The sequence below is a fragment of the Stigmatopora nigra genome, chromosome 8 (genome assembly GCF_051989575.1).
Source record: "Stigmatopora nigra isolate UIUO_SnigA chromosome 8, RoL_Snig_1.1, whole genome shotgun sequence".
Lineage (NCBI taxonomy): Eukaryota > Metazoa > Chordata > Actinopteri > Syngnathiformes > Syngnathidae > Stigmatopora > Stigmatopora nigra.
This window is the reverse complement of record NC_135515.1, coordinates 2,184,909-2,202,259: the sequence shown is the minus strand read 5'-3', so window position 1 is coordinate 2,202,259 and position 17,351 is coordinate 2,184,909. Positions and strand designations below refer to the sequence as shown.

At 40.6% G+C, this 17,351-nt stretch overlaps 1 protein-coding gene across 1 annotated transcript in view; it reads right to left on the bottom strand.

Moving 5' to 3' along the window:
* LOC144200605 (neurobeachin-like) overlaps window positions 1-17,351 on the bottom strand; it is a 124,208-nt gene that overhangs the window by 68,723 nt on the left and 38,134 nt on the right. The window contains exons 19-32 of the mRNA XM_077722850.1: window positions 17,068-17,191; window positions 16,479-16,671; window positions 15,307-15,909; window positions 13,583-13,752; window positions 13,090-13,243; window positions 12,840-13,014; window positions 11,997-12,136; window positions 11,798-11,911; window positions 11,190-11,376; window positions 10,526-10,823; window positions 6,769-6,902; window positions 4,953-5,067; window positions 3,778-3,905; window positions 988-1,049 (exon numbers count right to left, since the gene is read on the bottom strand). Of these exons, the coding sequence (XP_077578976.1) occupies window positions 988-1,049; window positions 3,778-3,905; window positions 4,953-5,067; window positions 6,769-6,902; window positions 10,526-10,823; window positions 11,190-11,376; window positions 11,798-11,911; window positions 11,997-12,136; window positions 12,840-13,014; window positions 13,090-13,243; window positions 13,583-13,752; window positions 15,307-15,909; window positions 16,479-16,671; window positions 17,068-17,191 (2,597 nt within the window). The remainder of the gene's footprint in view (window positions 1-987; window positions 1,050-3,777; window positions 3,906-4,952; window positions 5,068-6,768; window positions 6,903-10,525; window positions 10,824-11,189; window positions 11,377-11,797; window positions 11,912-11,996; window positions 12,137-12,839; window positions 13,015-13,089; window positions 13,244-13,582; window positions 13,753-15,306; window positions 15,910-16,478; window positions 16,672-17,067; window positions 17,192-17,351) is intronic.

Genomic DNA, 17,351 nt, shown 5'->3' with positions numbered 1-17,351 from the left:
AAAGGCCATTTTAGGTAAATATGATATGAAATATTGAGGATATCAAACAACAAACGATTGCATGAGTGTCATTTTACATGCAGAATATAAATTTGGACTCAAATCTGGCTGTTTTTAAAAATAATCATAATAATTTCATAGTCATATCACCAAAATAGGCTCTTTCTTTTTGCATCAATTCTGGTTGTGACATCACAACCAGAATTTATTATCATTACAAGTTTTTTAGCCCTCTGCTCGCTATCAATAGCACGCTAGCCACCATTCTGATGATAATATCATGCTAGAATATTTTTTTGGGTGAGAAATTAGGTCAAAAGATTATTTACATTCTAATTGAATTATTTAGCCATTTCGCATTCATTTGTGTCCAAAATATCATTTTAAAATCACTTTTTGGACATTTCAATAACACAATATCATGAAAATCTACGTCAAATAACTTTCAATAACTTTTGACCATTGCCATGGGGGGGCGGAGCCGGTCGGCGTTACGATCCGGCGCCCCGCCGACCATGGTTTACGACGATCCACCTTCTTGTGTCTGGATCCACAAAAGAGGCAGCGAGTAATGGCTTCCTTATGGCCCCCCCGACGGAAGAGTGATGGGCTGACAGAAGGTATGTTAAAGATCTCTACACGGAGACTCCGACCTCAAAACGCGGGTTTAACAAGTCATCTCCCAAGTCATCGTTCACCCGGGTTTAGGGGTGCTTAAGCGCTTGTCGACGATTGTCAACAAATTCAACATTCTACGTTAGCCAAACCGTCGTTTGCTCCTCCTTCCCGAGTCTGATTTTTTTATGTTTCTGGACAGAAACTATGTCGGGGTGATTGTGACACATCCCATAAATCTGAGAGAGGATGATGGATGCCTGCGTTTGTTACATTTGCAGTTGTCTAACATTCTTTGGTGATGTTTCACTTGTTCCACTTTTTGGATGGCGGGCTTTGGGTGAGGTCAAAAAGTAGAAAGGTCAAACTTACTTGAGAACATAACAGCATCACCAGTTCCACCACTGACGTACTGGACTTCATGCAAACTAGACCTATAAAAAGACCATAAAATACATGAATTTAAAGAACAATATGGATGAAAACAACAACTTTTTATGGTAAAGTACACATAGTTCTTTAAAAGTCTTGTAAATATGACTTTAATCATTTTTTTCTGTATCATTTAGAGAGATTATGGAGGTGCTGGAGCCTATCCCAGTCAACTACAGGCAGCAGATGGGGGATGCCCCAAACGGGTTGCCAGATAACCACAGGGCACAATGAGACAGAATTTTTTTTTTTTTTGAAAATGGAGATTTTTCTTTCGATTGGAATGGAAATAATGGGGGGATTCCTAATATTTTCCTTTCTTTAGCCATTCTAGTATGGCCGCCAACTGACTTTAACGTCAACATGATTGCACGTAGGCAGGACCATTTTAGATATAATATTTATTTTTTTTATAGAAAAGAACTGGATTAAAATCCCTGAATATTCAGTTTTTTATATATCTAAAACAATGTTTATTTTATCTGTTTTTAATATATATATTAGGTTTAACTGAATAATTTTTGAACTAAAAACAGAAAAAAATGATTAAAAAATGACAATTATTGATTTAAAAGGGGGAAAATCAGGAAATGTAATATACATCAATATTCTTAATTTTAATTTGATGCTAAAACAGAAAGTCGAAACTCATCATTTACTTTCCCGGGCCACACAAAATGATGTGACAGGCCATATTTGGCCCCCGGACCGCCACTTTCACACATATTTTAAGGCCAAATACTCCCTAGTTAAAATATTCTCCTTTTTCCAACCATTCCTTTTCCCTTTTCCATCCAACAAGAATCAAAAAAGACACGCAAAACACGGAAATCGGTTATTGGGGGGGCAACCCGGGTCAAAACATACCGCCACATATGGAACGGACATCTTTTTTTTACAGCCGCTAGACCTTCTGCTTGTACGGCCGGCCCTAAAGGAGCATATTGTAAAGACCGTGAGAGGAAGTGACCCTTCTCTCGTACGCAGAGGGCGCCGCCGCCGCCGCCGTCGTCGACCTCTCGTTACGGCGCTGACGTTCCGAGCCATAAGTCAGCGGCGAGTGACGCGCTAGTCAGGTGGCCGGCTGACCCCGGCCTCGCGCCGGTAGACAAACTAAATGCCTTCTCTTTAAACACGGGGGGCTGCCAGTCCTTTTCCTGTAAACAGCGACCGGGGTTGAATGTGGCATTGTGGGGGTCGCCCGGGGGGAGGACGGCGGGCCGACGGCCGTCGTCACAACAGCGCCAGTGTCGGACGCGGCTCCGCGGTAATTGCCGCAGAGGGTTAAAAAAGGGACCCCGGGGTTGGAGGGGGGGTGGGTGGGGCTTGACCCCGGATAATCTTAGACGTGATGGATTGCTGGTAATTACTGCTAAATGGAGAGCCTTTGCACGCCGGCACACTTTTTTCAAGTGCGAGAAAAAGGACGGCAGGGTAAACTGTGGATTTCCGCACGCTTGACAAATATTTGGGATTCAATTTGGCGAAAAAAAGGAGAAAATGAGCGGCTACTGTCAAAGTCGGAGTGAATAAAAAGGACGGCAAGTGTCAGTTTAGGCCAGTTTGAAGGAAAGACTAAATTCACATATTCTAATTTATTTTAATGTAATTTAATTCTGTTTTTTAGCTAGTGTGTTGGCTATGATGGATGCCATTTTTAAATTGATACTATAGGATGGAAAAATGGCTAGGAAAGAAATAGGAGAATATAAATGGCATTTTATGTGTTGCTAGGCAAATATTATTTAGCAAAGTGCATTTTTAATGGATTTTTAATTAGTAACTTGGAGTTAGATTTTCATTTCATTTTAATGTAATATCACAGTATATATTTTTGTACTAATTGTAATAATGGAAAATAGTATGTATACAAAATACTATAACGTCAACTAAATACATTTGTAGTTGTAGCTAGTCAACATAAACAAAACAAAATATAACATAACAAAAATACTAAATATTTTTTCTAGTTGGATTATAAGTAACTTGTACTTGTATTAAATCATTTTAGTTTTTAATTGTAGATAATATTACCACTATTAATAGTAAGTAATAGGATTGATAATTGGTGTATTGCATAGAAAATATATTTTGTAGTTTTATAATAAGAGCTATATTTGTAGAATAGTTTTTTCTTGAGTTGTAGCAAAGTTAATGTGTAGAAAAAATATATAAATATTTTTTTTATAGTGATAGTAAGTGTCATAGTTGTAAAAAATGTTGGGAATATATTTGGCAAAGTTAAGTCAAGGATAATATCATTGAAAACAATAGAAAATATATTTTTGTAGTTATATAAAACCATGTAGAAAATAATTTTATAGCTGTTGCAAGAGGAACATGCGATAAAAATGTGGGTAACTGAGTTTGTTTAGTTTTTTCTTCTAAAAACATAACTTCCATCAATCAAAACGACTTGGACGTCTATCATTGTCAAAGGCACATAAATACGATCAACCATAAGTGCACACGCTAATGTTATTGTCTAAATGTGATTTTAGAAAAAGAAAAAAAAATCTAATTACTATAATCCGAATCATGTTGCGGACATTGGCGTAACATAGCCGCTTTTTCCTTTCTTTGAAATACATAAAGCTCACAAGAAGTGGGTCAAATGGCTTGCTTTTTTTTCTCTATTTCTTACCGCCAAACTATTTTTAGCCAAAGTGCTTGAGATCTTTTTGGAAAGAGGAGACGATAAGGTAGTGGTGGTGGTGGTGGTGGTCGTACCTTCGATGAGGAGCTCCTGGCCATGACTACCCAGCAGGGTGCGGGACAAGAAGGGCGCAAAGTCCACAAATATCTCCCGCAACAATGGCGCCACTTTCTCCAGAGCTCGCTCCAGCTTGGATGTAATGCTGCACAAGATAAGATACATATAAAAAAGTGCATCCGTTAACATTACAGATGAAACATAAACAGAAAAAAAGGACTCAAGTATTAACATACTCATCACTCATCATTAAAGTCAAAAGTATAAAGTACAAAGTCAAGTAAAAAATAATGTATTGGAATTAATTCAAATTTTCTATGTGGTTAGTGTGAAGGCCTCGCAGTTCTGGGGTCGTGGGTTCGATCCCAGGTTGGTTCTTACTGTGTACGGTATGGATTTTGCGTGGGTTTTCTCTTGGGTTTTCCACTTTCCTCCCAAATCCCAAAACATGCATGCTAAAATAGGTTGAAAACTCTAAATTGCCTAACCCTAGCTATGATTGGTTGTCCTTTGTCTCCTTCCCTGCGATTGGCTGGCTACCAATTCAAGCCAGTTGGCCAAGATAGGCTCCAGCATCCCTTGCGACCCTTGCGAGGATAAGTGGTTCAGAAAATGAATGAATAAATCAATTTGCCTTCAAATATTTTGCGATTTTTTGGATAATTTACTTAGTATTCTATTTTATTTTATTTCTTCAAAAAAGGTATCTTTTAAAAATGGCCAAGAAGTCCAACAGTGTCGAGGACCCTAGCGAGGATAAACGGTTCAGAAAATGAATGAATAAATGAAAAATTTGCTTTCAAATATTTTGTGATTTTTGGCTAAATTACTCAGTATTCTATTTTATTTTCTCCCAAAGAGTATCTTTTTTTAAAATGGCCAAGCAGTCGACAAGTGCCTTTTCAAAGGTTAACATCAACACACAAGTGCATCGGTTGTTTCTGCCGCATGCGAAACGGATCATAGTCCGGGGTTACGTTAGGCTGGCGCAGTCCCGGCCGCGGCTGCCATGGCAACAGATCCTCCATTCGCCGAGCAGAAACAGCCCAGCCGGGGCTCTGTCACAAACTATTAGAGCCGAGGGGAGATGACTCAAGGTCACTAACGCACGCAATGATGCTGCCGCCGCCGAGACGCTTTCGCCATCCGCAGAAAAGGGTTTTGGGCACAATGAAATGATCTGATTGGTCACCTCATATTTTGTGCCGTGTCTTCGGGCATGGGCGCCAACGTCTGCACGGCCGGAAGATTCTTGCTGGTGGCGCCGTTGACCAAACCGGAGGACGTTCCGGCGGGGTCCGTAGCTCCTGAAAGATGACAGCGGCCATTTTTAGTGCGATTTTTTGGAGTAAAATTGGAGTTGGAGGAAAATACTGCCACTAGATGGATTTTATAAGCTATGCAGCCCAAGAAATGATTAAAAAAAAAGCTTAAATATGCTTAAATACGTCCTACAAATGAACCTCCCGATGAAAAAATTGTAAAAAACTTCTTTACCGGGAAAATTTCGTGCCCATGTGACCTCAGCTAACATGTTAGCATAGCATTTTCACTGCGACTCAAATGGGAATTTTATAAGCTTTGCAACCCAAGAAATGTTTTTTTAAAAGTTTAAATACGCTTAAATCTGTCCTACAAACTAATTCCCCCATCAAAAATCAGTAAAAAAATAGCATTCTAAACCGTAAAAATCTCCTGCCCATATCACCTCAGCTAACATGTTAGCGTAGCATTTTCAGTACGACTTCTTGTCCCCAAAAATGCAGTAAAGTACGATGTGAGGTTAAGAAAATTCCGTCTTTTGTTTGGTCTAAAATGCCAATTTTCAATTTCTCAAATTCTAATCCAATGAAGTGGTTCGGGGCCATGCTAACTAACTTCTGTGACCAACACCTGACGATTTGCGGTCCACAATAGAGCGTGTTGTTGTCTCGACGGGAACGAGGGGAAAGCCCCAAACAATGTGATATCACGGGTCCCGGCGTGAACGTCGCCGCCGCCGGCGGCTTTCGGGATGCGTCGCCCTGATTCCTCGCCGAGCGTAAGGGGATTTTTCCCCCCCGTGCCGCGGGCCGCGTCTTGCGGTCAAACTCAGATGCTGAGGCCGATGATTGGTGTGAAAACGAAGAGAAGAACAACATTTAGAAATGTAGCTGTGAAAAGGGGGAGGGTGGAAGACGGACATTTTTCAGGGATGTCTTTCCGTGGGTTGCGTAAGGGGGAATTCGGCAAGCCACACAAAGGTTTGTATTGTGAGACCCAAGCTAAATGGATAGGGAAGGGCAACTCTGCCATCTGGTGGTGGTGGAAATATTTAAGAGTACACGGTGGAGAGAAGATAACGAGGAGATAAAGTGGGGTAAGATGTGGATGATCCAGATTTGGGGATGTTTAAAGGGGGAGGGAGGGTTGGCAGTGATTGGCTGCGAGTGTTAGGGATGCTAATGGGTTTTAGTGGATGCGGGAGGAAATTTTTGAGGGGGGTTTGAAGATTTGGATTGTTGAGGATCAGGATTCAATCCGGTTTGGCCATGCACATATGTTTATATGTTCAATCTGGATTCAAGTTGTTTGTCAATTTGGTTTGCTGTTGGAAATTCGAAACCAGTTTTGATTGAAAGTGGATTCAGGGTTTTTAAAGTGAGTCTGAATTTGATAAAATCTGAAGCTTTAGACTAAAATTTGGACTCAAAATAGACAAGTTTTGGAATTTTGATTTGACATATTTTTCCAATATAGTTAATAAATATATATCATAATAAAGATTCTAACAGTAAATAGAACATATCTTGCTTAAATTCTTATTAATTTGCCAACTATTGATGCATGTTGAACCTTTGAACATTTTTTTTTGGACAAATCAAACACTTAATGCAATTTCAAGTGATTGTGTAATCCCGTGTGAATTCTAATCCTAATGTAAACATGAACCGGGACCACTTTGACATTTTAGCTCATGAAAATTAAAAAGAGGGGCCACACATTTCCGTGAGACTGCGCCGACTTACCCATGGTGTTAATGGTGCTTTTAGGGGTGGCGGCAAACACATCCGAGGTCCCCAACCCGGAAGAGGGGCTGCCCCCTCCCACTGTGATGGCCAGGGCCCCCACGGGGGGTTTCTTGATGGGAAGTACTACGCTCCTATAGGGAGAAAACACACACAAAAAACTTCAGTCCTATGTGAGTCTGCGTTTTCTCTTTGGGGTTTTTTTGAGGATTTTTGATGACAGACAGCTGGCCCGCCATTGAGACCCCTTTTTGGGGTCCGGGTTCATGTCAAGGTCTGGATATGCTCAAGCTGAGACAGTACAGGAATGGTTTTGTTTCGAGTTGCATGTTAAGGACGGATGTGTATGGAAAAATGGACAGAAAAGCAGGAAAAAATGATTTAATAGGGGTTAAAGTTTTATCTGGACTGTGATTGGGTGATATGAGAATAAAAATGGATGGGATGGGTGATGATTTTTGCTGGTGTTTAATAACCTAGAGGAGGCGTGGTTAAAAAGTTAGACAAAATTATAAACATTAACAGTCATAGAGTCACTTTACTAAAAAAAATAAAATATATATATATATATATATATATATATATATATATATATATATATATATATATATATATATATATATATATATATATATATATATATATATATATATATATATATATATATATATATATATATTTTTTTTTTTTTTTTTAAATAGAATATATGATTTGTTTTTAACCTAGAGGAGTGGTTAACAAATTAGACAAAATTACAAACATTGACAGTCAAATTTTACTAAAAATAAACATATCTATATATATTTTTAAATAGAATATATGTTTTGAATACGCCCTGATAATTTTGAGTCTGTTTTAAGAGAGGATAAAAAAGAGGCATGATATATACTAAATACCATATATTATTGTGACTGGAAGCCGTGTGCAGCTCGAGAGCCACATCTTCGCTGACCTATATGACCAAAGTGTACATTTTTGTAGTTTTTTTGTTGTTATTGAAGGCTTTCACTAGCTTGAAAAATATGATGGAATCTAATGTAACCTAACGAACTGCCAGCCTTCCTCGCTTCTATCCGGATCCGTTTTCTAGCAACTATAAAGTTGAAGGTTTTTTTTTCCTCCTTCATTTCTGCCTCCATTTTGAATTATTTATGTCCACGGCATTCTGAGCGGCGCCTGACAGGCGCCTGACGACAAAACCCCAAATTGCGCTAATTTTGTTTTTCTTCTGCGGCATGCCAGTGGATCAAAACTACGGGTAAAAAAAAAAAAGAAGAAGAAAAAAAATGTCTTGAAAGCTCCACCCGGGTTGGGATTGTCATCTCCAGAGATTTTTTGACTCTGAAGCTAACCGTTGACAAGCGTCATTTATCTGGCGGACCTTTGTTCTCCCCTCCCGCGTGAAACCTCATTGACAGGTATCAGAACATCGGGAGGGGATGGAGGGGGTGCCGTAGGAACGCCGTAGGAACGCCAGACGTGAATAATTCATGAGTTCCCGGCTCATGAATTTTGCATGTCTTATCTGGAGCATATTTTATTAATGGGATGCTCTTAATTGAGTTGCTGCGGATGAAGCGGGGGGATTAATCCGGGGATGAATATTAACCAGGCGTACGCTACAATCGCGCGCCTCAAATGAGCCAATCACATCTCGCCGGGGTTTATTTAGTGCTACAAAAGGACAATAAAGTGGAAGGCGGCAATTGGAAACAATTAGCGGTTGGCTTGCTGGCTTTTTGGGACAATTAGACGGACAAGTTCGGAGAGAGAGAGAAAATGGAATTGTTTGCGTATAGCATCAATTATTCATTTGGACTTGTAGAACGGGTGTCAGACTCCCACTAAGGAGGGGGATGAGGGGGTTGATACGGCACCCCTACTGGGTTTTTTCTTTTTACTTTGTAGCCCAGTCTTACTGTGGATACAGAATAGATTACTTTGGGGTTTTTTCCAATAGAATTTTAAACGGATTTGAGGAATTTGCTCAATTGTGTATCCACATTTATGTCAATTTTTTAGTCAAATGGCAGCCAATGAGTTAAGAAGGAACCTTAAAATGTCCAAACACCAACAGGAGTTGTACCGGAAGCGTGAGCGGACGTTTGGTCGCCCGGATGTTTGATCGCCCGGACGTTTGGTCGCCCGGACGTTTGGTCGCCCGGACGTTTGGTCGCCCAGGTGAATATAATTTTGAGAGCTGGTTTCAACAGTAGATATTTAGATATTAAACTCTCTCATGTATATAATTTTGAGAGCTGGTTTCAACAGTAAACTCTGTCATGTTGTCAAATGTCCGGCGACCAAACGTCCGAGTATCACCCAGAAGTGTCACAAAAACAAGCAGAAAGCCACCCAAGACGAAGAAGTAGCCTAAAAATGCCCTCCAAATCATTAGGAAAATATCTAAAATTGACATTTAACTGTAAGGACCCTAAAATGCACTGCTATTGACAACTATTTATATTCAATTTACTTGAACTAGTTTTGGATGATCATCTTTCACTACCATTGACCGCGCTAGATGTCCAATTTTAGGGGAAATTAGCATTTAGCTAAACCTTACATATTTCCATTGCATATGTCCATTCCTATGTATTGTCCCTTTATTAAATAAATGAAAACCCAAATCCAACTCGGAGATGAAATGTCATCCAGGTCCAATTTAAAATTGTCCGGAAAGCAGGTGCCCCCCACCCACAGTCATTCTCCGTCCCTTTTGACGTTGTCACGTCCAATCTGCGTCCGTTCCGACCAGCCATTGAAAGACCCGTCGGCTTCTGGCAGCTCATTTGGCCGACAGGTGCGAGACAATTAGACACGGCGGGCGGGTGGCGCGGCGAGACGCCCGGCGTCACAGCGCCTCAAAAAGCATACTCTTTGGCTGTAGAAACTCATTTGGGGACGCCGCGTCGGATTAGCCCGACGGGCCGTGAAGTGGACGGGCCGGACGGACGCGGGTGGGGGGGGGGGGGGGGGTGGCGCTTCTGTTTAATCTGTCATCAACACCCTGGAGACCCCCGCGACCTTCTCGCCGCGACTCCCATTCATCACACTCACCTCGGCCTATTTAGAAAGCGCTCTTTGAGAAAATAAAATAAAGTAAAAGGTTGACGTCGTGGCCGGTTTACAGATGCTGTTTTTTATTTTATTTCCCTTTACGTTACCGGTCAAAAAATGGATTGGACCTCTAATGCCGTCAATGGTAATGAAAGAAGAGCATTTTGAGCTACTGGTTTAATTTCAGAGTGCATTTTTGTTTGTATTTGTTATGTTTTGGATCTTATTTTATTCATGTAGACTGTAGAGTAATATTTATTATCATTGATATATGAATGAGCAATAATATATTTTGAAAAATGATCTAAATGGCAGTGAAATATGAGCATTCACAGTGAATTAAATAACATGTAAAAAAACAACATTAGGGGGCTATAGATTGTGTTTGTTTTGATTGTTTGGTTATAAATATCTGAATTTGAGTTTTATTCCCATTTTATTTGTAGCTTTGTTTAGTTATGGATAATAATAAATCAGGTATATACTACTACATGAGCATTTATACTCCATTTAAGGGGTTAAATATGCCATGGAATTAAGAAAAAAAAAAAAAATATATGAATTCTAGCTTTATTCCCATTTTATTTACAGCTTTGTTTAGTTATGGATAATAATAATAAATCATGTGAATGCTGTCTGAGCCCTCCCCTTCAAAATGAATTGGACATCTACTGCCGTCATTGGTCGCTTTTCTTACCTGTCAAAGGAGTGAAACTGCACGGGTCGACTGCTTTGGGCCTTGGCGCTGAGCTCCAGGCAGGAAACGGGCTCCGGCCCCGCCTCCGCGCCCTCGGCGGGCGGAGCCACCAAACTCTTGAGGATCTCCTTGATGTTGAGGCCCGAAGAAGAAGAGGAGGAGGAAGAGGAGGAGGGTGCCGGATGCCCGGAGAAAAGCTCGACGGAGGCGCCGGAGGCGGCGCCGTTGAGAAGGCGCTCGGTTCCGACGCCGTCGATAGTTCGTTCCTCGGTGGGCGGGGCCACCGGGAATGTTTGCGCTGAGACAAAAAAGAAACGTGTTTAGCAAATTGTTTTCTTGGATCATTGCTAGTACAACAAAAAATGATACACTGTACAAGCAATTTTAAGAAAATAACTATATTTGACCTATTAATAAAGATAGTTAAAGGAAAAAGGCAACCCGCCAGGTTTATAAAGCAATGACAGAAGTGCTGTAATAATGAATTGAAAGAAATATATATATTTTAAAATAGGTGCAAACCCTAAAAGTGAAAGAGCATCACTATAAAATGATAAAGAGCCATTAAAGTATAGTAGGGATGAATAAAAAAAATGTTAGTTTGGAATATTCCATTGAGTTTAGTGGCAAATTTAAGCATAGAGAGTTGGTTAGCGACACTTACCCGTGCACTTGCTTGCCGATTTGGCGTCCCGGGGAGGGCGGGATTCGTGCTCCGCCGACTTGGCGGTTGTGACGGTCCTGCCGACCTGCCGCCGAGGCTCCAGGATGTCGCGGTACTTGGACACCATGAGGACTGAGATGAAGTAGACCACGGCCAGGGCTAAGAACTGAGCTTGTTTGCTGTCATCCTGTCAATACAAATGCATTATAGTTATATTATGTACCAAGATTAAAATATGAAGAAAATTTTAAACATAGGGACATATTAGAAAAGATGGTGGATTGCTCACAAACGAGTTTTTTTAGGGTCATTCAGGGTAACGGGATATCATCATATTGTGATCTATTATCCTCAAAATACCCATGCATTTGCTTCAGTAAAACAGCAGAGGGTGCCAAATAGTTTTCCTGAAAATTTCAACCAGATAGATTCCAATGAGATGTATTTCATAGCCAAGTTCGCAAAGAAGATTTGTGAAGGACTTAAAATAGTTTTTAATTCCAAAAGATGGCTATCCAACAACCTCCGTGATTACTCGCTTAAAGTATAATTATTAATGAAGCTAACATTTAGTTTTGGTCAATAATTGACCCGTGTTTTCTACCCACCACATCGCGGAAGACCACAGCGCGCAGGCGGTTGATGTCCACGTCTTGCAGGAGGCGATCGGGGTCCTCAACGGGGGACAGGTTCAAGGGGACACTTTGGAAAGTGCTGGAAAGCTGGTAAATAAACACAAGAGGTTAGTAAAAGTGACAAACCAGGAAGAAAACAATGTCCCACGGGAGATTTGGAACAGAACGCTACCTCGCCCGGAGTCCCGGCATCGGGCGGCGTGTCCTGGCGCCCGTCTACGGCGGCGGTGGTGGCGCCGGGGGAGGCCGACTTGCCATGGTGGGCGAGTCTCTGCCTGCACTCCAGGCAGCTCCTCACCGCCATGCAGCAAACTGAGCAAATATCACGGATGCAATTATCTCATGACAAATATATTTATAGAAGCTTCAAGTTCAAACAGATGATCAAATGTGGCATTAAATCTTCACAAGACGCCTGTCAAATTTAGCCGTAGATCTCATGCGGCTTTATTTTTTATGACCCAAATAGGACATTTATATATTACCGTATTTTCACTACTATAAGGCGCACTTAAAAGTCTTGAACTTATGACAAATAGACAGGGTGCCTTAAAATAGTGTACTTTATATATGAAAAAAAATGAAAATATGTCATTCAATGAGGGTGCGCCTTTAAATGTGGTGCGCCTTATAGTACCAAAAATATGGTAATGTTAATTGGGCTATAACCAGAGACTAAATCAGCACATTTACCATATTTTCCACACTATAAAGCACACCTTTAATGAATAGCACATCTTAAAATTTGTTTCATAAATATATAAGCGGTTTCTTATTATAAAACAAAGTAGTAGGATTGTTATGCTTCCACAAAATGGAGCTGTGCTAAAAAGGACTTCAATAAAATGATGAATCAATATTGATCTATATATAAAGCACATTTAGTGGCGCCTTATGGCACGGAAAATACGGTCATTCAGTTTGTACTGATCAATTTGAGTCTTAATTTATTTAAATCTCACGATCATTTGCTGCCGTTTCCCCCTGTTAACGAGAATGGGACATTTGGGCTTACCAAGTCGGAGGCACTGTCGCATGAGTCCGCCCGACGACATATTCTTCTCCGCCTCGATTTCGCCGAAGTTGAGCGAACTGGAGAAGACCAGCACATCCACCATCACCATCAGACGGGACAGAAAAGTCATGGCCGTCTCCGACGACATGCCTTGCGTGGCCTCGATGTTCTCCACCTTCCCACCCCCCAAAAAAGGAGAAAATATGGTGAGCGTGAGCCACCCCACCACTAGATGTCAGTAGCGACTTACGGTGGGCGAGGTGGCGGCCGAGAGTAGAGGCAGAATCCCCCCACAGGCAATGATGATGTTGTCCACCATCTGCGATATGAGGTGGATGGTGTTGTGCACAAAAATGATGTTTTCGCTGCTGTTGACGAAATCCATCACCGATTTGGTGGAATGACTAAAAAAAAGAGAGCAGGTAAACACATTAAAACCCATTTTGATTCAATAGTAGTCATGGGAAGGAAGGGATTTTAACCCTTTAAAGGACATTTTATCACATTTTAAAACAATACAGACTCAAACCCAATCAAGATCCTCCCTCTCATCTCATTTTCTGAACCGCTTTATCATCACTAGGCTCTCAGGGGGTGCTGGCGCCTATCCCAGCTGACTGCGAGGTTGACACGCTAACCACTCAGCATCCACGTAATGTATAAGGCATATTTTAGTTTGGCTCTTAAAAATGGCTACTAAAACTCAGTGTCAATAAGAAGTTTTTGTGTGTTTTTTTGCTTACCTTCTCCAGACGTGCACGTCACTCTCCAGGGCGAAGAGCAAGTCGGCTAGAAGCCTCTGGTGCAGCGGTGACCACTTGAACTCGGGGATGCGGAACATGGTGGTGCGGGGGCCCGGGCTGAACCCGGGTTGCCGTGCCTCCTCCTCTTCTGTCAGCTCGCCCGTCGTCATCTGTGAGGGAAAAAATCATCATTTGAAATAAATTCTAACAACTGGCGACCAATTGAAGGAAAAATCAAAAATAAAAATCAGCTTTTAGGGAAGCCCAAAGCGATCATGTGATCAGGAATCGGGTAAAAAAAACCATCTTGTTTTGAAAACGTATTTGTTTACATTTTTTAGAACAAAAACGGTTAAAATCACCTTTTTGTACAATTAGAATGTTGGAATATGACCAAAACGGTTAAAATCACTTTTTTTGTATGATTATAATGTTGCAATATGACAAAAACAGTTACCTTTTTGTACGATTAAAATGTTGCAATAGGACAAAAACTATTAAAATCACCCTTTTGCACAATTATAATGTTGCAATATGACAAAAACAGTTAAAATAACTTTTTTGTACATTTATAAGGTTGCAATACGACGAAAACGGTTAAAATCACCTCTTTATACGATTATAATGTTGCAATATGACCAAAACGGTTCAAATCACCTTTTTGAACAATTATAATGTTGCAACATGACAAAAACGGTTACATTTTTGTACGATTCTAATGTTGCAATATGACAAAAACGGTTAAAATCTCCTTTTTTTACGATTCTAATGTTGCAATATGACCAAAAAATCTCCAGGAATGGACTCCAAATCCAGTAAAAAGCGACTCCCATGCAAAAAAAGATGCAATCGGGACAGACTAACGATTCAATGGGTTCACAACATATGACAAACGTACAAGGAGTCATCCGCCAACCTTCTTTCCCACCAGCTCAATAAAAAGGGGGGAAAAAAACGACAATAACATCAACAAGAACCTCAGAGCGAGCGATAAACGCCGATGAACAAATCATCGAGACGGCTCCGAAAGCCCCTTAAAAAAAGAAGGAAAAAAAAGGCATCAGCGGGAGTCAATCGAAGACAAACGCTGAACAAAAACATTTAAACGTGCTCTGTTTTTCAAGTACGGCGCTTTAGGACTTTTGCTGCCCAATTACGGAGGAAGTAATTACAAAAAAAAAACTGCAAAATGAAATGAAGATGCTTTTAAAACAAATGCATGGGGAGGAATACATTTTCATGCAAAAAAATACTATTTTATCCAAAAATATGTAAAAAAAAAAACAATCAGAATCTCAACTATATATCAAAAATATATAAATAGAATCATGAATTGCACAAAAATATTTGCATTACTTAGCGCTGGGTGATCATTTGATTGAACTACTTTTTGTTTGTTTTTGTTTAGGCAATTAAAAAATATTTTTTTGCATGAAGGGCATGTTTTAACTTCATTAAACTACATAATCATTCAATTTTGTACCAATTTTATAGCATGATTAACCAATAATGCATAGTTTAGTGTTTATTGAGTTTTTTTAATTGTAACTATAGTGCGGAGAATACGTAAAAATGAATAGATTGTCGAAAATAAGTTTTTTGATGAATTATAACCAATTCCGCTCCTCTAAAAATGACGAGATGGGTGCCATCTCTAATCTCTATTTGAATATTTCTATCTTCATTTGTCATTTTTCAACCAACTAAAAATTCAGCATCCTCACCTGGGTGCTCGCCATAGTCTGAATCTTGACCTCCTTTCCGTCACCTTTGGGGGGCGCCACCAAATTTTCCACCGAGGCAACGTCCTCTCGGATGGGATCCACGAGGCGCTCCTTTTCCAAAATGGCCGACGAGTCATCGAGGAACCCAAGCTCGTCGATGGGCGGAGCCTTGCTAGGCGGAGCCTCCTCCAACACAAGCGCTCCAGCATCTTCGTCGTCATCCAATGAGATGAGAGGCGCCGAGACGTCGGGATAGACGGCGTCCAGTAGCGATGCCACCTCCAATGGCACGTCGGCGTCGTCCATCTTGACCTCGGTGGCTTCCACCTTTTCGGCTTTGACGTCCGACGCCAGTTGGAGGGTTCGGGACGGCGGTTCTTTTCGGGTGGGTCCTTCCGTCGGCGGGTCGGCGGCGTCGCTACCCGGCGACGGCGAGCTGCCGCCGTCCGTGTCCGCCATGTCGGTCATGCCGGCGGGCTGAGCGGACAGACCAGAGATGGTGCTGACCAATCCTTTTTTGCCTTTCTTGATGTTTTCTTCGTCCTGCCGTTGGTATTCTTCGTACATGTTGGCCAGGTACTCTTTATGTGCCTCGTATGTCACCTGTCAATCAATATGGGGGCTGTTAGCTGATTGGTTGTCATTGACGGCCTCATATTTCCGATCAAATGGGAGTTTTGAACGATTTGGTTAACAATCGCCAACAATTTTTCATATTGAGAGTCGATTAAATGTTGGGAATCGAGTCCATGTTGTCAGGCAAAACAAAAATGCGCCCTCGTGTGGCCAAAAATATATACAACCTAATTTTTCGGACTATAAGTCGCACAGCAGCTAAATAATGTACAAAAAAGAAGAGAAAAATATATATATACTTTACACATTGGTGAGGATTTTTTTGATGTTATCAGAAACCAAATTTTTAGTTAAAAAAGTTTGCAGTTATAGCAAAAAAATTAAGAAAATCAGCTAAATGGCTAACAATTAGCATATGTTTTTTTCCAGATAACTACAACCTAAAAAATACAAGCTGTTATGTAAAGAGAAGAAGAAAAAAATCATAAAATTTAGGCCAAACTAGGCACCAAAAAGTGCGACTTATAGTCCAGAGAATACACAAAGTACATAAAATACCCCCGAAAATATATTTTTTGCCATAAAACGGCGCTCACCTTGGAGTGAGCAATGGAGAGCGTGTCCACCCAAACTCGCCAGCCCCCCCACTCGTGTTTGACGGCGTGGTAGAGCAAAATCCGGAAGATGTTGTAGACCATCTCGCTTATTTTCTGCTCGTCGGGGTTTTTGGGTTTGATGAAACCCAGAGAAAACATCCAATCCTGCCATACCGAGCACTGAAGCAGACATCTGAAAACATGACAAAAACGAACATTTTTCAAGCCAGGCAGCTTACATCAAAAACACCCGCGCGTTACCCATGAAAACAAGAAAAAACGGTCGCCGTCAGGTTTAAAAAAAGGAAAATTAATTAAGTTGTCTAGACGACAAAGCGTGGTTGAGCGGAATGGAAAGAATCAACCAAAAAAAAAGCAAATGGCTTGTTTTATTGTTAATTAAAATTCACAGGAGAGTCCTTAAAGAAAGACCTGTTCGTCAAATGCAACATTAGAATCCCACACCTATATTTTTTGGGACTAGAACTCGAGAATAAGACAAAAAAATGTCAAAAATAATCAAGTTATGAGAAGTCTCAATGGGAACATTTTGTTCCAAAATCGGAAAAATAAAGTATGAGTTTCTTACCGTCTGTTTTCTCGGCTGCCGCTGAATAGTTTGATCATGTCGGAGAGGAAGAGGCGGCGTATTTCCATCAGTTCGCCACTGGGGGTTGACTTCTTTAATAGGCCGGCTATTACTTTTAGGATCACTGTGGAGAAACAAACAAATATATTAAAAAAACAAACATGCAGTACTCACACTTGGCCTGAACCTTCTGCAAAATTCAAAAATAATTCACAAATTTGCAAAAAAAAAAAGTCCAAGTGAAGGATTAAAATAATTAGCGCACTTTTAATAGTCTGAGCGTC